Below are 23,160 nucleotides of genomic sequence, written 5' to 3'. Positions count from 1 at the left end.
CAACATATGCAATTGCCATCATTCATAAAATCTATGGCAATAAAATAAAAAGTTGGCATAAATACGCCATATTAACTAAGCAAATGTGATTAACAAAAAATTAGAATAAAATAAGCATTAGAGTTAAATATTTATATGGCATTTCCATAATGAAAAGCACTAAATCACTGCAAATTCATTCTCACATCTTTTCCAGGTTATTAAGCAAGGAATATGGTGTTTACCAACAATTCATTTACACAGTCACGGCGTTTTCTGAATCAAAGATTGAGGCACTGCGGTTTGAAAAATATGAGCAGGCTTGTTGGGAATGGAACACAAGAGCATTTGAAATGAATGCCATATTAGATATCTAACATGGTTTGCTGCCTTCGGATTGTTGCCCAACTTTTCTTTCTTTTAAAAAGGGTGCCCAATGGGGCTTCCCTGGTGGCTCAGTGGTAAAGAATCTTTCTGCCAGTGCAGGAGACTCTAGTTCGAACCCTGGTCAGGGAAGATTCCACATGCCGCGGAGCATCTAAGCCTGTGCGCCACAACTCTTAAGCCTGGCCTCTAGAGCCCGAGAACCACAACTATTGAGCTCATGTGCTACAACTACTGAAGCTCGAGTGCCCTAAAGCCTGTGCTCCAAAACAAGAGAAGCCACCACAATGAGAAGCCGTGCATTGCAAAAGAAGAGTAGTTCCTGCTCGCCACAACTAGAGAAAAGCCCACTCAGAAGACTCAGCACAGCCAAAGAAATCAATCAATCAACTTATACAAAAGGGAACCCATGAAAAGAGTTGTCATTGTAAAGTCTTCACAAATAGCTTGTGTTATGACTCTAGGCTGAAATGTATAGCACCCCACTGAGCACAATTAAAAGGACTTTCCTATACCTGCTGATCCCAGGGGCCCCAAACCTGGGAGGAAGGAGCGCTCCACTCACCCCTTTGTCTAGATGGTGGAAATGGGCCTCTGAGTTTTAAGCTTCTGAACAGATGAATTTCTTCGAGCATCATGGACCGTAACTGTCCTGCCTCTGTCACCAGCATTTAGAGGAAGCAGTTAAGGATCCTCTCCAGGGTTCATCAAATTAACCATCAGTATGAGAGGCAGGGCTAATGGGAAGCTTGCAGCCCATGCTTGCAGCCTTCAGGAAGCCCCTAAAGGTCAGGTTATTTTCAGCTTGACAGACAGATGCAAAGACTGGATTCTCAAAGGGAAAATCTGCCCTCATCGTACACGGCCACAGGAAGAGGCTAAAGGCAGCAATTTGTTAGAAGGCGCAATGCAGGCCTACGGGTGAGGCTGGCCCGTGCGCAGCTGGGCTCTTGGACTAACTCTTCCGAAATAATTTATAGGGAGGAAGAGCTTGATCAGGTGCTCGAGTGCGAAAGCAGAGGTAGAACTTTTTCCTTTTAAAGAGAAAAAAAAAAAAGAATACACAGCAGAAAATCTAGACCTAGAAGTTCTTTTCTCTGTTGGATGTTTAGCCTAAGCACTCCTTGGGGCAGATTTCACCATTTAAATGTTTGAAATAACGTTAATCATTATTAACATTTTTGAATGTTGTTATGACAAATATATTCATGTCAACTATAAAAGTTTGCTACACTCCTGAGTGGTTTTATTGATTTTGGGAATACAAGTATCCTTGTGCGAACTGGCAGTCGATAAAAAAACTGAATTTATATGGCACACAATGTTTCACTGCAAATTTTGTGGGAAGATCATAATTTGTTAAGTGGTGGAGAATTCCATGGAAGTCTGGAAATTTCTACAGCAAACCGCTCACTTCTCACAAGTCACACTTCCAGTCACAGTAACCATCTGGAATACAACTGATAGTAAAAAGAATGATTTCTTAGCCAAAAAGGATGCAGGAAAGCTCATCACGCACATTCTTCTTGGAAGAGCCCGTGCCGTCTCATTCTGGACACAATCTAACCCAACAATGGACAGCTCAGCTCACAGGAGATGGGAAATACCAGAACGCGGGACCATCTCCTGCCCTCGCCTCTGCACGTTTATCCACCCGCCCACTAGGTGGCGGTGTCCCTGGTTTGGGTGCTCTGCTCTGCTCAGGCTGCGCAGTCTTCTGGGGAAATCTCTCTGTCACAGCGCCCGCTTCCATCCTCCTTCCCATGTCACCAGATCTGTCCCTCCAGCCCTGCCATGATGTCACGTGGGTGTTCTGCAGGTAAATCAAACTCACCACATCCCCAAATCTAAATCATTCCCAGAAACAGGCTCTTCCCATCACCCCTGGGACTGGCAGTTCCATCCACACACAGACCTGGAGTCATTCTCTATCCCTACCTCACTTTCTCCCTCTCTTCACTTGGCCTCATCAGTCTTACACACCTTTTTTCTCTTCTCCAAACTTATTGCCATTACCTGAGTTAAACCTCTCTTCTCCTCCAGCCCAGATAAGTGTGGTGGCTGCCTAAGTGGTTTTCCCGTCCCCGGTTTTGTCTTCCTGTAGACCCGTGCCAAAAAGGCCAGCACTGGCCGATGGCATCTTAGTGCAAATTAGAAAAAGATGCCCCTTCTTCAAGATGCTGGACTGCCCTGCTTTTGTTAGGACAAGACGCTTTACCGCCATCTGCTGGAAGTGTTCATAAGTTACAGTTCTTTGAGGTCTATGATGTGAATGTTACTACCTTAAATGTATGTCCTTGGGCAGTGTACAACCTGTGCAACCACAGGTGTGATCCTGGCTGCCAAAGTGATCTTTTCAAAACCCAAATGTAAAAAGTAAAAAATCAATAGATTAAAAAAAAGTTTGGTGTTAAATCAGTTCAGTTCAGTTCAGTCACTCAGTTGTGTCTGACTCTCTGCAACCCCATGGACTGCAGCATGCCAGGCTTTCCTGTCCATCAGCAACTCCCGGAGCTTGTGCAAACTCATGTCCATTGAGTCGGTGACGCCATCCAACCATTTCATCCTCTGTCGTTCCCTTCTCCTGCTGCCTTCAGTGTTTTCCATTATCAGGGTCTTTTCTAATGAGTCAGTTCTTCATATCAGGTGGCCAAAGTATCAGTCCTTCCAATGAATATTCAGGACTGATTTCCTTTAGGATGGACTGGTTGGATCTCCTTTCAGTCCAAGGGACTCTCAAGTCTTCTCCAACACCACAGTTCAAAAGCATCAATTCTTTGGTGCTCATCTTTCTTTATAGACCAACTCACATTCATACATGACTACTGGAAAAACCATAGCTTTGACTAGATGGACCTTTGTTGGCAAAGTAATGTCTCTCCTTTTTAATAAGCTGTCTAGGTTGGTCATAGCTTTTCTTCCAAGGAGCAAGCATCTTTTAATTTCATGGCTGCAGTCACCATCTGCAGTGATTTTGGAGCCCAAGAAAATAAAGTCTCTCACTGTTTCCATTGTTCCCTATCTATTTGCCATGAAGTGATGGGACCGGATGCCATGATCTTCGTTTTTTAAATGTTGAATTTTAAGCCAGCTGTTTCACTCTCCTCTTTCACTTTCATCAAGAGACTCTTCAGTCCTTCGCTTTCTGCCATAAGGGTGGTGTCACCTGTGTATCTGAGGTGATATGTCTCAGATATTTCTCCCGGCAATCTTGATTTCAGCTTGTGTTTCATCCAGCTCAGCATTTCGCATGATGTACTCTGCATATAAGTTAAATAAGCAGGGTGACAATATACAGCTTTGACGTACTCCTTTCCCGATTTGGAACCAGTCTGTTGTTCCATGTCTGGTTCTAACTGTTGCTTCTTGAACTGCATACACATTTCTCAGGAGGCAGGTAAGGTGGTCTGGTATACCCATCTCTTGAAGAATTTTCCAGTTTGTTGTGATCCACACAGTCAAAGGCTTTGGTGTAGTCAATAAAGATGTTTTTCTTGAATTCTCTTGCTTTTTCTATGATCCAACGGATGTTGGTAATTTGATCTCCGGCTCCTCTGCCATTTCTAAATCCAGCTTGAACATCTGGAAGTTCTCGATTCATGTACTGTTGAAGCCTGACTTGGGAGAATTTTGAGCATCACTTTGCTAGTGTGTGAGATGAGTGCAATCGTGCGGTAGTTTGAACATTCTTTGGCATTGCCTTTCTTTTGGATTGGGTTGATTGCCATTCTTTCCCAGTCCTGTGGCCACTGCTGAGTTTTCCAAAGTTGCTGGCATATTGAGTTCAGCACTTTAACAGCATCATTGTTTAGGATTGAAATAGTTCAACTGTGAGCGATTTCATCACCTCCACTAGCTTTGTTCATAGTGATGTTTCCTAAGGCCCACTTGACTTCGCATTCCAGTATGGCTGGCTCCAGGTGAGTGATCACACCATCGTGGTTATCTGGTCATTAAGATCTTTTTTGTATAGTTCTTCCATGTATTCTTCCCTGGTGGCTCAGAGGTTAAAGCGTCTGCCTGCAACACGGGAGACCCGGGTTTGATCCCTGGGTCGGGAAGATCACCTGGAGAAGGAAATGGCAACCCACTGCAGTACGCTTACCTGGAAAATTTCATGGACAGAGGAGCCTTGTAGGCTATAGTCCAAGGGGTTGCAAAGAGTCAGACATGACTGAGTGACTTCACTCACTTCACTCACTCCATGTATTCTTAGCACCTTCTGCCTCTGTTAGGTCCACACCATTTCTGTCCTTTATTGTGCTCATCTTTGCATGAAATGTTGCCTTGGTATCTCAAATTTACTTGAAGAGATCTCTAGTCTTTCCCATTCTATTGTTATCCTCTATTTCTTTGCATTGGTCACTGAGGAAGGCTTTCTTATCTCTCCTGCTATGAATTAAATTTACCCATTGGTGTTAAATGGATAGACCCAATTGTCTGGAAATGATGTGTAAATGATAGGTTTCTCGGTTACATGAAGATTTCATGAAGTGCTCTCAAATTCAACCTTGGTTTTTTTTTTTTTTCCCTTTGTCCATGCTGAGTGGCATGTGGGATCTTAGTTCTCCAACCTGGGATCGAACCCATGCTCTCTGCAGTGGAAGCATGAAGTTGTAACTACTGAACTGCCAGGGAAGCCACTCAACCCTGTTTTAAGGCCAATTTGTCCAGTCAATTAAAAATAATTACAGAACATTTTCTCACCATAAAATGATTATAAATATCATGACATCAATATCACGATATTTATTGCTGATGGATACAAAATTCTTTTCCAGAATCTGGGCTTGCTTTTTCAGTCCATTTCCCTCACTTACATCAGAGATGTAAACTGGGCCAGCATGTAAACTGAACTATGAATGTGATGTCCATTCTCGGAGGCTGGTGGATGTTTCTAGATGAGCAGTCCAACATGTACTTGAGGCGGAGTGTGCAACCTCCCCCATAGGTTTGGACCAGAAATGGCCTATGGCTCTAAAGTCATAATGACGTGTGAACCTGGGGTCAGCCAGGCAGCCAGTCCAGAGAAGACCAATAGTTGGGCAAGGCCAACTACTATTTCTCCCCAAGCACCTGAAAATTTGTGCAACCTTTTTTTTTGGCTAAGTAGCACCCACTCTTTTGTTTTTTTCCATTTGGTATAGATTTTATTTGTTAAATATTTAAATTTTTAATAGATTTTATGAAATTGGGGGATCTGCTCCAGGAAAAAATAAAATGGACTTTAAAATATGGATAATTTCTTGGTACAGTTTTACTTAATAGAAAGAATGGTTCATGAATTTCAAAGATTTGTGAAATATGACTTTGCATTTTTACATGCTATTTTTAAATAATTTATTTATTTTTAATTGGAGGATAATTGCTTTGCAATGTTATGTTAGTTTTTGCCATACAACAACATGAATCAGTCATGGGTATACGTCCCTTCCCTCTTTAACCTCCCTCACACCCACCCACCCGCCCCCATCCCATCCATCTATGTTGTCCCAGAGCACCAGGCTGAGTTCCCTGCGCTAACAGCAACTTCCCGTTTGTGTCTATTTCACACACGGTAATGCATGTATGTCAGTTCCACTCTTTCAGTTCATCCCACCCTCTCCTTCCCTTGCTGTGTCCAAAGTCTGTTCTCTAAGCCTGTGTCTCTATTCCTGATCTGCAGATAGGTTCATCAGCACCCTTTTCTAGATTCCATATATATGTGTTAATATACAATATTTGTTTTTCTCTTTCTAACTTACTTCACTCTGTATAACAGTCTCTGGGGTCATCTGCCTCACTAGAACTGACTCAAATTTGTTCCTTTTTATGGCCAAGTAATATTCCATTGTCTATATGTACCACAACTTCTATATCCATTCATCTGTCAATGGACATCTAGGTTGCTTCCATGTCCTGGCTATTGTAAATAGTACTGCAGTGAACACTGGGGTACATGTGTGTTTTGCAATTATAGTTTTTCCAGGGTATATGCCCAGTAGTGGGATTGCTGGGTCATATGGTAGTTTTATTACTAGTTTTTTTAAGTATCTTCATACTGTTCTTCATAGTGGCTGCATCAATTTGCATTCCCACCAATTTACACGCTATTTTTAAAACCCTTTTCTTTTTCTTAAAAAAAAATTTGTATTGACGTATAGCTGATTCACAGTGTTGTGTTAATTACTGCTGTACAGCAGTGACTCAGTTACGCATACGTATAGGTACATTCTTTTTGTGTGTGTGTGTTCATTTACTTTAATAACACTACATTTACCATGCTATCACCATGGAATGTAAATTCAAGTTAGACAAGAAAATTTCACAAGTACAGCAAAGCATTCTGTGATATACCAAAGTTTGTATAATGTCTGACTAAACCAGCTTGCTCATCAGTCACTTCCATTATAGGCATTTTATTTAGTTGATTCTTTTGGAGAGAATAAACATACTGCACACATTTAAAAAGTGTTTTTCATTTACCTTTGCATTAGCACTTAAAATACACATTCGTTTCAAAATATCAGTTAATATTACTCTAATATAACAGCAGCAAAATATAATTCTGCAACTACAGAAGAGCTAAAAGGGATCTACAATTTAAGTTATTCTCATGTTTACAACTACGATTCTAAAATAAATACTATTCCAAAGTGGCTCTGTTACCAGCTTTTTAGGTTTGGTTTAAAAACACACACAGACTTGCAGGGAGGTTTATAACGTTGTATTCCATGCACTGTTCTGAAAGGGTTCCTCAAGAGCCAACCAGTCCTTAAAACAGAACTCAGTCCACAGGGCAGTCAGAAAGTGAAATTAACTGGGGTAAATAGGATTCCTACATTACATCAAAAGCATATGGTATTCTGCAGCAACTGGGAGCATTTTCAGGATTGGCATGTTGTCTTCTTTGGAACTAACTTCAACGGAAGAGTTTAGTGGACAGGTACCGCTATCAAGTGTATTTAAAAGTGACATTTTTTTTTGTGCTGATCTGACTCCTCTGAATGACCTAGCTAGCGAACTAGTCACCAGTAACTTGGTCACCACGCAAATCAAGCCTGCAAGAAAGGAAGCCCATATTCAAATTACCATGTTCTTGTCTGACCCAAACAATTTATTTTCAATATACACATATGAGCTCAATATGCGATGTCTAACTAAAGCAAGCACCACCAACAAGACCAAGATGGCATCTCCTCTTCTAAGGTTTAGTTTTGCCCAGAATTCTTGATACAGGGAATAGCCCATACCAAGAATCGTTGCTCCCACAACAAAGCCTTGGGCTGCCACACGCATGTGGGTCAGGTGAACATTCATTTTAGTGTTTTCCCTGCTTTTCAATCTATATAATCCATATGCAACAATTGCTGCCATACCTGCCATTCCAATGGGGACCAACAGTGAGCTTTTAGGGTAAGTTTAGATCCCCGATCTTCATCAAATGAAGAAAGAGAAACATCTGTGTCGCTTGACATAGTGACTGAAGAATCTTCAGACAACTACAAGACGTTTCAGGTTCCTACTGGCTTCTTGTACATTCTTTTTCATGTTCTTTTCCATTATGGATATTGAAGGGCCCCAGTATGCCACCTCCTGCCTTCAATGCCTTCCCCTGGCACGAGTGTGCAAAATGTGCACATTCTCACGTGTCCCTCAAAGCCCTGTGCCCTGCTCCCCCATCTCATCTCTCACCCTTCCATTCCCCAGCTCTGCTCCATGTACACAGAAATGCCTCCAGGTCCTGCAAGGGGCCACATACTTCCTCTAAACTTCGATCTTCACTCTCGTTTCTCCGCAACCTGACAAATAACCCATCTGAGTCTATACAGCTCCTGCTAATTACTCATCATGGCTGCCCATCAGAATCTTTTGGGGAAATTAAAAAAAATCCTGATGCCCAGGGATTATCTCAGAATCTTTGGGAGGAAGATCCAGGCATCAGGATTTTAAATCAGTTTGTTAAAAAACCAGGATTGAGAACCTGATTTAGATCTTTATAGCCCTCGCTTGATATTAGGCAGCCTCCCCCTGCTTCCCAAAGCTCCTCTAGCTTCCCTGCCCACAGGCATGCCATCTTCTTGTGTTGTTTTTTGTTTCTTAGCTGCACCAGGTTTTAATTGTAGTATGCGGGATCTTTAGTTGAGTCATGTAGGATCTAGTTGCCTGACTAGGAATTGAACTCGAGCCCTCTGCATTGGGAGTGTAGAGTCTTAAACACTGGCCCACGAGAGAAGTCCCTTTTTTGTTGTGTTTAATGTTCTTTGGTCCTGCTAGAATGTAAACCCAGGACCACATCTGTCTGTCTTCCTTTGTATTTTCAAGGCCTGGTCCAAAGGAGAAACTCAGTCAATATTGTCATGAAAGTTGAAGGTCATTTCAAGGGTGACGGGAGACTTTCACACTTTCAACTCCTTTCCCTAAACAAAGTCAATTCATGCCCCTCTCCCAAACAAAACAAAACAACAGCTAACAGAAATCCTCCTTTTACTTATTCACCAATGGCCTGCAGCAATGATTCATTCTTTTGGCTTAAACTCCTCGTCTCATTAAAATGCAATACAGCCCCCAAATAAACCACCCTTATGGAATTAGTCATTACACTTTACCCTGAATGATTTCATCAGCTCTTCATAGAAGAGAAAGGAGAAGGATAAGCATTTATTGAGTGCGTCCTATGCACCAGACATTTTACATACATTGTGGCTCATTAACAAAGTTAAATGAGCTTAGCTCTGAAAATACTCAAAGATCAGAGAGGTTAAGGAATTAGTCCAAGGTAATAGAGCTGGTAAATTGAGAAACCCGATTTAAACTGACATCTAAACCCCTGCTCTCAATTCCAGCCTGAGTTTGGAGAGGAGGAAAAAGCACAAATGGAAGGGATGGAAAGGACACACAGAAGCCAGAAGCCCCGCTGCATCTTCTCCATTTGACCCAGGGCAGCTGGAGGCTGGCCCTGGGAAGGAGTGTTGTTGGAAACACCATCCTTCCTCCTCCTGTCTCCCACACTTCATGTCCAACCTGTCAGCAGATCCTGTTGACTCTGCCTTCAAAATCCCTCAGTACTCTGATCCCTCCTCAGAAGCTTCACCGGCCTCTCCCCAGCCTCACATCTCTAACCTGGGTCTCCGCAACTAACTTCCTTCCTGCCATTTCCCCTGCTTCGGCCTTTTATCCCTCTGCCTGCAAGGTCAGGTTGCTCTGCCTCCGCTCAAACCCTTCAGGACAAGCTCTCCTTCCCCGACCAGCCACCGTCCCTCGGGCCTCCTTTACACTTTGGGCCCCTCCCTCAGCCCCAGCCTTCCAGCCCCACTGCTGCTTCTCAGGCACTCCCAGCACCTGCTTCCCTCTGCCCCGAGGGCCCACCCCACATGCCCCTTCCTGGCCTCCTTCAGGTGCCAGCCCCTCACTGGGCCTCCCTTCAGCTCCCAGCCTCCGGGAACAGCCTCACTCCCTCCCTGCTTTATTCATCCTGGAGCACGTGTCACCATCTGACACAGCACATACACCCCACTCATTTCTTGACTCCTCTGCTCACTCCTTTCTCTCTCCAGAATGCACTCTGCTCCAAGGCAGGGACTCCTGTCTGCCTTGGTCTCTGCTGGATCCTCAGCATCTAAAACCACACCTGGCATATAGTAGGTGCTCAATAAATGTCTGATGAGTGAATGAAGGACTATGAGAAAATGGGTGACGTTCTACTTTGAGAGACACCATCAGTCTTCACGGATGTGCTGTCTCAAAGTCCAGAGTGTGACATTCAGGCTATAATATGCATTGCTATGGGGTCTCGTGGAAGTAAGCCAAAATAAATGAAAAATCATATAAACAGCCCAATGCTATTACCAGGAAAAAGTCTAAGGACTTACTGTGTGCACTGACAGGTAGAGGCTTGGCCAATATTTGTTGAATGCGTGGAGAGGAAAACATAAGCTTTCTCATCAAACACATGTGAACCAAAGAAGAGAGTCTCTGGTGATTGAAAAGGCCAAATTTTGTTTTATTATGCACAGTTTAGGCTTTGGCTAAGTGGAGGCACAGGAAGTACTAATTATTTTGATTATACAAACATTGTAATGGGGCAGTGTATTGAAGTAGAAAATGCATGGCTTGGGATTGAAGAACCTCAGGGAACCCTGGCTCCCTGCTTGTAGGCTATGGCATCTCTGGGTTACTCAGGATCTTCTTGCATCAGTGGGTGATATGGACCTGATAGGTTGTTTTAAAGCTTCTATCATCACTTTCAAAGTCCCTCCTCTCCCTCCAAGTCAGGAGATTTTTTTCTTATCAAATCCCTGGGTCCCACTCCAGACCCAATGAATCAGACCCCAGGGGGTACAGTCTGTGCAGCCAGGAACCTGCATTTTAAAGTAGCATTCATGCTGCTGAAAGACTGGCTAAAATCTCACTCCTCTGAGTGATCCCTGGACCAGCAGCATCATTGTAGCATGTTAGAAATGCAGAGTCTCAGGCCTTACCCCTGACCTTGTCCACAGGATTCCCAGAGCGACCCCCACTTTGAAAAGCACTGCTGTATCACACTTGATTGATTTGCCTTTCAGATCCCTCCTGCCCTTCTTGCCAATCTCCTCAAGGATCCTCCCAAAAAACTTCTAGCTCAGGAACCAGCATTTCATTTCATGAGAAGATAAAGACTCAAGATGCCAAGGTCTGCCTGATGGAAGCTCTAGCAGGAGGAGGTTTCCATGGGTGGATCACAGCAAACCTCCTGCCAGTAAGTGTTGCTTGGTGAGCGATGGGGGACCAAGAGGGCAGAACAGGACTGAGTAGATAAAGAGAAGGAAGAGGCTGCTCTTGAAGGAGAAGCAAGAGGGAAAAAGGGACCTGGTGACAGAAGCAGGGTCATGTTGCCGCTGCAGGGAGCTCAGCTTCCCGGGTAAACAGTTTGGGGAGTTATCTCATGGACTTAACTGGGATTTAACCCTGGTATCTGGAGAATTTGTTAACCTTGGGCAAAGTCAGGGATATTGTTGCTGATGGCTAAAATGACCTCTCAAGGAACTAATCACATTTCTTCCTATGTATTTTTATACTTAATATATTTCATATATGAATATATGTTTTGATACTGTGAAGTTTGATTTCTGTTTAAGACATAGGAGAGCCACAACAAAAAAGTTAAAGTCCTCAAATAGACAGAGACCACACACAACAAAATGTCATCTTTCAGTAAAAAAAAAAAAAATTTTAGCAACCAACATAGGAAATTATTTCCAATATATCTGTAGACAGAGGACAACCTCTGTAATGGCGAGTAAAATTAAAATATTGTTGGCATTATAGAACCAACTGAAGATGCTTTCAGTGCCAGAGTCAACATTACTTCTGGACACTGAGTCCATTATTTATGGACATCGAGTTCAGTACAGCAGGAGTACTGAAGCGAGGACCCTGGAGTGAAAGTGAAAAACTCTCCTGCAAAATGAATAGCAAGCCCCTATCTTCCCTGTAGTTTGTCTTCTGCGGGAGCCTAGAAATTTATGTATTACATTTATATACAGCAAGACACACCTCTCTTGGGGTGGTCTAGAAGAGTCCCTTTGTTTCTCTTCCCTTCACGTTGATCCTCTGTCCTCTTCCCTAAAGCCAGCAGGAGTCAGTTTTAGTCAGTCAGGCAACCCGAAACCCCAATACCCCCCACAGCGACCCTGAGACAGCCACAGGGCGAATCAAGGCTCTCCTGCCCAGCCTGGGTGTAGGGGTGGAGCGGAGGTGGGGAGGGTTACTTGGGAGGGGTTACCTGACCCGCGTGTTCACATTACCTGCCAGGTACTCGATGACTGCGGCCATGTAGACGGGAGCACCCACGCTGATCCGGTACTTGAACGTCCCTTTCTTCAGGTACCGCATCAGCCTGCCCACCGGGAAGATGACCCCGGCCCTGGCTGAACGTGACAGCTTGGACATTTTCTTCTTCCCGCTCCGGCCCGACATTTTGCCTTAGTTTCCCTTGCAGCTTGCTTTACAGGGTGGCCTCTGGGCACTGACTCAATGCTGGAAAGGAAAGATGGCAGGGTGAGGAAGGGCGACTGGCCGACGGCTTGAGAACCGCAGTGCAGCCCCAGAGCACCTGATAGCCCCGGGGAGGTAGCTGAGACCTGGCTGCCACTGCAGGGTGCTGCAGATGGGGAGCTGGGTGTAGGCACGCCCACCCACAAACAACTCCCCATCCCACCCAGCCAGCCCAGCCTCTGTAGGAGACGCCACAGAAACTCAGGAGAGGGATACCCGGTGGTCAGTCTCCGATGAAATCCCCTTCATCATCTGCAGAACCTGTGAATTGGCTACTCAAGCATGTTATCTGCTGATACTTTTTAAGTTGACCTGTCTTGATACTCAGAAATGTCTTTTCATAGTAGGCTTCCCTGGTGGCTCAGATGGTAAAGAATCTGCCTGCAATGTAGGAGATATGTGTTCTATCCCTGGATCGGGAAGATCCCCTGGAGAAGGAATTGGCAACCCACTCCAGTATTCTTGCCTGGAGAATCCCATGGATGGAGGAGCTTAGCGGGTTACAGCCCATGGGGTTGCAAAGAGGTGGACACGACTGAGCGACTCTCACTCACTCATGTGGCCAAAGACACTTTGGAGGTGTGATTAAGTGGGAGAGATGATCCTGGATTATCTGGGTGCGTCTAATGTAATTGCAAGGGTCTTTCTAAGAAGGGAGGGAGGTGAGAGGACTGACAGGATGACAGCAGGAAATGGGATTCTCCCCTCAGAGCATCCCAAAGGAACCAGCCCTGTTGACATCTTCATTTTAGCCCACTGGAAATGATTTTGGGACTCCCCTGGTGGCCCACTGGATAAGAATCCACCTGTCAGTGCAGAGGCTACAGGTTCGCTCCCTGGTCTGGGAAGATCCCACATGCAGAGGAGCTACTAAGCCCATGGGTCACAACTACTGAGCCCACGTGCCTAGAACTAGCTTTGAAACCCGAGAGGCCACAGCAATGAGAAGCCCGCTCACTCAAACTATAGAGTAGCCCCTGCTCACCGCAACTAGAGAACGCCCATGTGCAGCAATGAAGCCCCAGCGTAGCCAAAGAAATAATAAAATTAAGTTTAAAAAAAGAAAATGATTTTGGACCTCTGACTTCTAGAACTGTAAGAGAATAAACTTGTATTATTCAAAGCCACTAAATTTGGGGGATAACTTGTTACAGCGGCAACAAGCAAACTAATATGGTTCCTCTTTGCCCTGATTTGCTTCTGCCTCTTGTTAATAAAGAGTACAAAGTTAATACGGCCATGCTTATCAGAATGGTTTGCTTTGACCCACAACTCAGAGCTGATGTGCACCTTTTAGATGGAAACACTTCTCTAAATTCTCTAGTAATGTAGCATCCTTGCAAACAAATATGACAAAAGAGGCAGTTTTATTGAATATGCTAATGCAGAGTAACACAGCAAATGAAAAACCATAGTGCAACTCAGACTCTTGCTCTTTGGAATGGGGAACCCAGGGTGATTTGGGGGAGGAACTTCAGAATCAGCACAAAGAGGTGACTTCAGTACAATGCATGGAGAGATACATATATGATTCATTGTTATTTCAGGAAGCTATCTTTAGTGCAAAGATGAAAAATAATTATATACTTCTGAAGAAACCTTTGTAAGGCTAAAACTAATTCAGAGAATTGTAACAGAGCTTAACCTGTTGGTGGAGAGAGTTATTATAACCAAAAAAAGAAATATAAGCTAGAATAAGTAAAAGCAAATTACAAACAAGAAGGATCAAAGAAAAGGAAACAAAAGTTTTCTAGGAAAAATGTTAGTGAATCAAACCCCTCTGGCCCAAAGGCAACATTATTTTCAGTGACCATTTTCTTTGGGGATGGAAAATGAGAAGGAGAAGGTCAAGAATAAAATTGGTTCTACCTGTTGAAGCAACACAAATTTTGGCTCGGTCGGTTTGCCAACAGCCAAGATGTCATGAAAGTAAAAAAAAGGATAGAAGAAAGTGCTAGATAAATAAACTCATGACTAATATGAAAGATACAGAACTGGGATTTAATCCAGATGGAAGACTGAACATGGGGTTCAGTTTTCTAAAGTATCTGATTACTCTGTATGACTGAGGATTTTTATATAAAAACTATGGAATTAGCAACAAACCCCATTCTCAGCACCCTCTTATCTCAGAGGTAAATGATGTAAGTTAGAGGCATTTTTAACCACATACTTTACATACATTCTTTTTGTATGTTCTTCACTCCTATTTTATGTCATTTTGCCACCGAGAGATGTAGGTATTCATCAAAGTTAAGTACAAGAACGATGAGCAAACAGCCTAAGAACTTTATCTCTTTCCCAGTAAGGCACAAGGCTAAGACAGCACCAATGTTTTTAGAACTTCCACATTTCTGTGCGTTTGCTGCAAACTCTCACAAATCCACTTAGAGCTGTCCTCTCTGTGATGGAGCAAGTAGCTGCATATTAGGACTATGACCATCAACTCATATTAAAGAAACTTAGGTCAGGCATTAGTAGTAAGTGTATGAAGTACCTACTGGTCCGTACCGTCCTGGGGGACAGGGAACACTCCAAACAATGTTAAACAGTTGCTGTCCTCAGGGACAGCTTCACAGCACATGCTGGCTAGCCACTGGTGACATTCAGAATTGGGGTGGCCCCTGGTGTAGTGGAAAGAGCCCGGGACCAGGCAGGAGTCCCTGGGTGTGGTCCCACTTCATGACCAGCTATGGGAGCTCTGTGTGTCATTCATGTGGGCCTCCTCTATAAAACAGGGAGGTGACTAATTGATCCTGAAGGTCTCTCTGATCTTAAACATTCCAATCTTTGGAAACGCACTTTCCAGTGGCTCTGGAAAAGAAGCTTAGTCTCTTTAAGAAATGAATTCTGAAGGGTGAAAAGCCTGTGCAGGTGCATAAAGATGCGTTAGTGTTGCTAACTCCACTAAACCAATTATGTGCTTTTTCCAGTTACCAGTAAGTTGGGGGAGGGGGAAGATTAGTAGGTGTGGTTGCCAAGGAAACCACCCGAGAAGCCCATCACAGGATGGATATACTCTGTGGCAACAGTGCGACATGCTGGATAGTCAAAATCTCTCTGACAGAGAGCAAAACCCATGGAGCACAAAGGCCACAAGGGCAGGACCCCTTCATCCCCCCATGCCCAGGACATTTTCTCAAATGAAAACAGACAAGGAATGACTAGGTGTGCAGGATAAAGCCACCCACGGACTCGCCCAGAATTAGCCAAGTGGAGTCACAAATTGCCGTACAAGTTGGAAATGAGGACTGGCAGTAGAAGAGAAATAGGGGACTTTAGGGAATTGATGCCTAACACATTCATGAAGATAAAAGAGCCAAGAAAGGAAAACAAGGGTTAGATCAAACAAAGTAACGTACGAGCTGAACACTATAAAATGTAGGGATCACCCCCAACATTGCACTTTGTATCGAGAATTTCTTCCTTTGACTTCCAGACATGGCAACCCACTCCAGTATTCTTGCCTGAAGAACCTCATGGACAGAGAAGCTTGGTGGCTACAGTCCATGGGGTCGCGAAAGAGGACACAACTTGGCGACTAAACAACAAAGGGCCTTAGAGCTAGGGGTGCAGCGCTATTTGAAGTCTAAATGTGAGGTGGACTGCTGCGCGTGCTTTAGTAGGACTGGAGAGTCTTTGTGTCTGCGGACCTGTCTTTTTGATAGGAAACCAGTGACCACAACCAGTCGCCGTGGCCAGGCACAAGAATAATCATTTGCATGAAATACAAGTCTCACTTCAGGAGGTCCTGATCAGGAGAGTGATATATTCTGCCAACCTCCCAGAAACCCTCACGGTGGAACCCATCTTGGCTGAGAGATGCCCGGGCCACTAGGAAGAAGCCAAAGTCAGACCAAGTATGGGCACAGGCAAGATGACTGGCCAGAGTCAACCCAAAAACTAACTCCACCACCACCATAAACCCTGAGACAGTGAGCCATGCGCAGAGCGGTTCTCCTGGGTTCCCTTACCCTGCTGCTCTCCACCCCCTTGCCAATAAAGTCTTTTGTTTTGTCAGTAGGTGTGTCTTCTTGGACAATTCATTTCCAAGTGTTAGACAAGAGTCCACTCTCGGGCCGTGGAAGGGTCTCCCTCTGGTTGCATGTGCAGCCACTGTGCTCAGTTTAAGCAGCCAGGTGCCTAACTCCTGGCCTCAAGGGCTGGCAGGCCCCTGCACGTTGAAAGAATCAGACCACGTCCAAGAATCCTTCGGGGAAGCAGACAGCAGGCTCATGGGAGCTAATAGGTCACACCTGCCAGGACCCATAGATGGAAGGAAGGGTAGAACCTCCTCGGCCCACTTGAAAGAAGACCCTACTTTCCAAATCCCCCCTTGCCCACTAGCTTGCGCTGGACTCCACCTGGAGCGGTGAGAAAAGATAACCTTTAACTTCCTTCTTTTCCAGACCACCCAACTCTATGCAGGCTTGGTAATAGAGGAGTTAAAAAACTTGAATGCAGGTTTCCCTCCTCTTGTGAATATGAATCTCTGTGGAGGGCCACGCCTGGAAAGAGAAAAGAACTACGGCAACGTGAAACTTGTTTCACTAGACTAACAATTAAATGTTTACATTTACTTACCTTCTCCTCGAAAACAAGCTCTGTTCTAATTAGGCAGAGCTTAAGGACTACAGTGTGATGTTTGTTTATAGGACTGAAGAAGGAAGATGGCTGGATGAAGCTCTTCCAGTGGTTATACACACTATGTGGGGGACGGGAGGAATGGGAGAGCAGACCAGATACAAGCCAGATCCGCATCATACCTGTCCTTCCACATCTGAAAGACTAAGGTACGACTACTGTAGAAAGTCTCATAATGACTTGCAAAGTGAACAGACGAATTGTGAGCGTGTTAAGTTGAGGGAGGGCAGGAAAATAAAACTCAGAGAAGAAGCAGGGAAAATAAGTGTGGCCTGCTCACTGCCTTTCACCTCTGGGAGCACAGCGGTTGGGAGGACACCACTGGTTTTGTGTGTGCTGGGGAAGAGGGCATATCAGACTCTGTTGTTTTAGGATTTATTTTTATGTTTGGGTTTTAAGTCCATAAGAACACTGATGGGTTAGACTTTACAGGTATCACAAGGGTTAATATTAAACTGCAACACTGACTCAGACCTGGGCAATAAATCACACCAGTCTATTTAAATTACTATTGTATTTCATTGATTTCACGATGCACTTAAATGTTTTTTTTAATCTCTAGAAATCAGTATGCATCTTACAATCTATGAGATCATAGATTCAATGAAAGTATTTATGGAGCACTTATTATTGAACAAGAAACTACATTAGATACTGTAAAATATACATGGCCTTTGTCCTCAAATATTTTCCAATGAAGTTACATGACAGATCATGATAAAGTTTTAAAGATGCTAGAGCCATGGTTCCCAAACTGTGTGCCAAGGGACCCTGGGACAAAACAGTGAATGTTGAAGCTTTCAAGTGGACTAAGGTGATAGTCAACCTCTGGTTGCCTCTACACCTACCAGCTTATGTGGTTCCACCGGTAGTTCAGGGTGGATTGTACTATCTTCCTTTTGGTGATTCCATATCTTTGCAAAGCTGAGTTATTGGCTGTTGTGATTAAAAGCAAGTGCGGGGTGAAAATGAATGTGAATGAGAATGGGGTGTTCAATCTGATTCCAAGGTGGGAGAAATCATGTACTGTTCAATAGGTGTACACCCCCTCTTTCTAACTCATCCCTGGTTATTTAAGACTGGGATGCAATTGTTCTCCTAATTCATGCGTTATTATTTTTTCAAATGGCTACTAAATTGTTAGGACAGAAATACTTCTTAAGTTGTTGAGATCGAACCACTTAATAAATGGAATGGAGGGCTTTTCTTCTGGGTTCTGTGAAAAGAAAATGGCCAAGACCCTACATTCTCTTGTGAGCTTATATAAGCTGAAACATATAATTAGGACCAGCTCAAGGTCTCCCTAAAGCCGGGAAAACAAGAAAGTTAAAGAAGTTATATAAAAATTTTTGAATTTATCTTTAAATTTAATACTTGCACACAACAGTAAAATAAAGTGAAAAGGTGAAGAAGTTTATCATTTTATTTCAACCACTGATTGCATTGAAAACTTTAAATAATGTTTCAATTCCCATTACTGACTCCATCAACTTCAGGTCTTCCCTGACAGCTCAGCTGGTAAAGAAACGGCCTGCAATGCGGGAGAGACTCCAGTTTGATTCCTGTGTTGGAAGATCTGCTGCAGAAGGGATAGGGTACCCATTCCAGTATTGCCGGGCTTCTCTTGTGGCTCAGCTGGTAAAGAAGCCGCCTGCAATGTGGGAGACCTGGATTTGATCCCTGGGTTGAAAGATCCCCTGGGGAAGGGAAAGGCTACCGACTCCAGTATTCTGGCCTGGAGAATTCCATGGACTGTATAGTCCATGGAGTCACAAAGAGTTGAACACGACTGAGCAACTTTCACACACACAACTTTAGGTACTGATTCCTGAGCCTTCGCCATGTAAAATGAGGATGTGCGAGCCCCAATCTTTCCTTGGCCCTCACCTCCTGACTTTATTTCCCTATTTCCACCTCTCCTGCATTTTCCACTATCCCGAATTACAACATTTCTATTTTGTTCTGTAATCACAATTTTGTCCCTAGGTGAAATTTTAAAAATAAATGCCAATGAATAGCATTAATATGACGAAGGCTTTGTAAATATCGTTCCCGTCAGACCTGAGTGGGATGCTAGCATCACACTTCTTTCTCTGTGGTCCAACGCCAGCACATTCCACACACACACCCAAGTTACTATGGGCATACCTCAGAGATATTGTAGGTGTAGCTCCAGCATGACCCCATAAAGTGAGCCACACAAATTTTTTGGCTTCCCAGCACATATAAAAGTTATGTTTTCATGTCACTGTGGTCTATTAAGCATGCAATAGCAGTATGTCTTGGGCTTCCCTGTTGGCTCAGACAGTAAAAAATCATCTGCCTGCAATGTCGGAGACCTGGGTTCAATCCCTGGGTTGGGAAGATCCTCTGGAGGAGGGCATGGCAACCCACTCCAGTATTCTTGCCTGGAGAATCCCCATGGACAGAGGAACCTGGCGGGCTACAGTCCATGGGGTCACAAAGAGTCGGACCCAACAGAGCAACCAAGCACACAGCACAGCAGCATGTCTAAAAAAAAGTACAGACCTTAACTAAAAAATAATTTACTGCTAAAAAGATGCCGAAACAGCTACAACAGAAACATCCAAGATCACTGATCACAAATCACCGCAACAAAAATAATCATCACGAAAACGTTGGGAATACTGTGAGAATTACCACAATGTGACAGAAACACCAAGTGAGTCAATGCTGCTGGAAAAACGGCTCCGGTAGACTTGTTCAAGGCAGGGTCGCCACAAAATTTCAATTTGTGAAAAACTGCAATATTTGCGAAGCACAATAAAATGAGGTATTTGTGTAATTACAGTTGACCCTTGTTATGTGCAGTAGTTCCTTTTTTTTTATTAAAAAAAAAAAGCTTTATTTTATATTGAGTATAGCCAGTTAACAAAGTTGTGATTGTTTCAGGTGGACAGCAAAGGGACTCAGCCATACATACACCTGTACCCATCCTCCCCCAAACTCCCCTCCCATCCAGGCTGCCACATAACACTGAGCAGAGTTCCACGTGCTACAACGTGTTCTATAAAGCAGGTAGGACACTGCATTAGTGAGTGGTGAACAGCTGTTCTGGGGAAACAGGGTTGGGTTGCTGTGAGCCTCTGATCACAACATTTTCATCAACGGATCAATACACAACCTTGTCTGATGTATGTTTCTGTTCAAAGACACCTTATGTAATATGAATTGTTGATTCACTAACACTGAACTCATGGCTAGCATCAATAACTCTTGCTTGAACAGAGCTTATCTAACACACGTACTTTCTACATAAGGCACATCTCAGCCTCCATGCCCTTAGGAACACTAGACATCGCTTCAAGACCACACTTGGGGGTCATTTTGAACAGTGAGGTTACTAACAGAAAGCACAAAACTGAAAAACACGGCACTAAATAGACCATGATGAAGACTCATGTACAACGTGGAAGATGAGACAAGAGGGCAGAGTGTGGCCTTGTTTGATCTCAGCTGGGAAGGTGTGCCGTGGATGGGTCAGCTTTATCTGCTCTGTGCATGTCTTTGAATGACTGCAAAAGTGCCACAAGTATTGATTTTTGGGTTACCAATAAATTTCAGTGAGTGGGCAAGTTAGCATATATGGAATCCATGAATAATGAGGGTTGACCGTACTTATCTTTGCTCCTGTTGACAGAAATGTGCCTTGGGAGTTCCCTGGTGGCCTAGTGGTTAGGACTCTGGGCTTTCACTGCAACTGACTAGTGCTCTCATGCTCAGCCGTGTCTGACTCTGTGATCCTACGGACTGTGGCCCACCAGGCTCCTCTGTCCATGGGAGTTTCCAGGCAAGAATACTGGAGTGGGTTGCCATTTCCTCCTCCAGGGGATCGTCCCGACCCAGGGATTGAGCCTGCATCCCCTGCATTGCAGATGCATTCTGTACTGCTGAGCCCTTGGGGAAGACTTCACTGCAAGGTTTGGGTTTGATCCCTGGTTGGGCATCAACCAGCTTCTAGGTCACACTGTTGTTTGCAGGGGGCACTTTTCCCCCAGAGACATTGTTCCTGGAGCCCTCTGCCCTGGGCTCCAGTGTGGGGTGGTTGTTCTACCCAGTAGTCATCCTGGGGCTGTCTTCCCAGCTCATCCTGGATGCCACGACTTCCTCCTTATTGGCATTCTCCCTTGTTTTCCTTTTATCTGCCTCATGTTGCTCTTCCGGGACAGTGCTGAGAGGTGAACTTTTTCTTATACAAATGAAATTGTCCTTATTGAATGATCTTTGGATTATTATTTGGTGGAGTTTCTAGCATTAAAGTCATTTTGCTTCAACGTTTTGAAGCCATTGAGCCATCATTTTTGACATTCAGCTTTATAGAGAAGTTTGGTAGACCCCATTCCCCAAACTTTTAAATTTTCTGTGTGTTCTAAAATTTTACAAGGATGTGTCTAGGTGTCAGCACTTGAAGATAAGCCTGTTCAATCTGAAAATTTTTCAAAACGTCTGGAATATTTTCCTGTCATGTATTTGATTATTTCCCCCACCTCTTTTATTTCTCCCCCTTCCCCCTTTAACTGTCTCTTAATGGGATGTCTGTAAACCAGGTCTTGGATCTCCCAGATTGCTCCCCCAAGTCTCAACCTTTTCCTTCTGATTCTCAGGCTTTTAAATTTCTCTCCCCACTCCTTTTCTTCCCATGCAGGATCTTAGTTCCCTCCAGGGATCGAACCCATGTCCCCTGCAGGAAGTGTGGAGTCCTAACCACTGGGTTGCCAGGGAAGTCCCATCTTTTTAATTTCGGTAATCATATTGCTAATTTCTGAGCATTCTTTCTTGTTCTTTGATTGTTCCTTTTTCATAGCATCTTCTTTTATTTTTATTTTTTTTAATGAATGCACCATGTCTTCCAATCTCCTTGAAACTAGCTGGGGCGTGTTTACATCATTTTCTTTCTCCAAATTATTTTATTGACTCAGTTCAGTTCAGTCACTCAGTTGTGTCCGATTCTTTGCGACCCTATAGACTGCAGCACGCCAGGCTTTCCTGTCCATCACCACCTCCTGGAGTTTACCCAAACTCACGTCCATTGAGTCAGTGATGCCATCCAATCATCTCATCCTCTGTCATCCCCTTCTCCTCATGCGTTCAATCTTTCCCAGCATCACGGTCTTTTCAAATGAGTCAGCTCTTCATATCACGTGGCAAAAGTATTGGAGCTTCAGCTTCAGCATCAGTCCTTCCAATGAATATTCAGGACTGATCTCCTTTAGGATGGACTGGTTGGATCTCCTTGCAGTCCAAAGGACTCTCAAGAGTCTTCTCCAACACCACTATTCAAAAGCATCAATTCTTCGGCACTCAGCTTTCTTTATAGTCCAACTCTCACATCCATACATGACTACTGGAAAAACCATAGCCTTGACTAGACGGACCTTTGTTAGCAAAGTAATGTCTCTGCTTTTTAATATGCTGTCTAGGTTGGTCATAACTTTCCTTCCAAGGAGTAAGCGTCTTTTAATTTCTTGGCTGCAGTCACCATCTGCAGTGATTTTGGAGCCCTCCAAAATAAAGTCTGACACTGTTTCCATGTTTCCCCATCTATTTGCTATGAAGTGATGAGACTGGATGCCATGATCTTCGTTTTCTGAATGTTGAGCTTTAAGCCAACTTTTTCACTCTCCTCTTTCTTTCATCAAGAGACTCTTTGGTTCTTCTTCACTTTCTGCCATAAGGGTGGTGTCATCTGCATACCTGAGGTTTTTGAGTCAGTTGCCCCATTTATTTCTTTTCATCTTTCTTGTTCATGTTGGCTTTCCTACCATGTCTGGTGATCTTTGGGGATGCATTCATATTTATGAATGAAAGACACGGTTGCTTACTACAGGCAGACAGAAAAGCTTTCCACAGCTACTGTTTGGTAGGCATCGTTCCTGTTTGGGACCTCAGGGTACATGCATGGGGCATGCCAATTAGCAGGCATCATCTTAGGATGCTTGGTTAGGAACTGAGAGCCCTCAAATGGCAGAATGAGAGTTCTACTTGGTAGAGCCATACCCATCCTCCAGATTCCAGATCTCCTCTGTAGTTGTTCAGTTTCTTTAGAGAAGAAACCTCAGATTGTCAGTTTGGAGGATAAATGCCAGGTTGACAGAAGCCCGACTAGGAGTAGGGGAG

General features: G+C 43.9%; 2 protein-coding genes and 1 pseudogene across 6 annotated transcripts in view; 1 reads left to right on the top strand and 2 right to left on the bottom strand.

Annotated features, from left to right (window-relative positions):
• AIFM2 (apoptosis inducing factor mitochondria associated 2) overlaps nt 1–6,814 on the top strand; it is a 43,550-nt gene extending 36,736 nt beyond the window's left edge. For all 5 annotated transcript variants that reach the window (XM_060406859.1, XM_060406858.1, XM_060406857.1 and 2 more), the window contains one exon: nt 197–6,814. The gene's annotated coding sequence lies outside the window, so the exon portion shown is untranslated. The remainder of the gene's footprint in view (nt 1–196) is intronic.
• LOC101108627 (core histone macro-H2A.2) overlaps nt 1–23,160 on the bottom strand; it is a 53,182-nt gene that overhangs the window by 19,467 nt on the left and 10,555 nt on the right. Inside the window, exon 2 of the mRNA XM_027962449.3 lies at nt 12,129–12,360. Coding sequence (XP_027818250.1) covers nt 12,129–12,300 — 172 coding nt within the window. The 5' untranslated portion in view covers nt 12,301–12,360. The remainder of the gene's footprint in view (nt 1–12,128; nt 12,361–23,160) is intronic.
• LOC105604970 (HIG1 domain family member 1A, mitochondrial-like) lies at nt 6,814–9,698 on the bottom strand (annotated as a pseudogene).

The sequence above is a fragment of the Ovis aries genome, chromosome 25 (assembly GCF_016772045.2).
Source record: "Ovis aries strain OAR_USU_Benz2616 breed Rambouillet chromosome 25, ARS-UI_Ramb_v3.0, whole genome shotgun sequence".
Classification (NCBI taxonomy): Eukaryota; Metazoa; Chordata; class Mammalia; order Artiodactyla; family Bovidae; genus Ovis; species Ovis aries.
The sequence above is the reverse complement of the archived record's forward strand: the minus strand, read 5'-3'. Positions and strand labels throughout refer to the sequence as shown.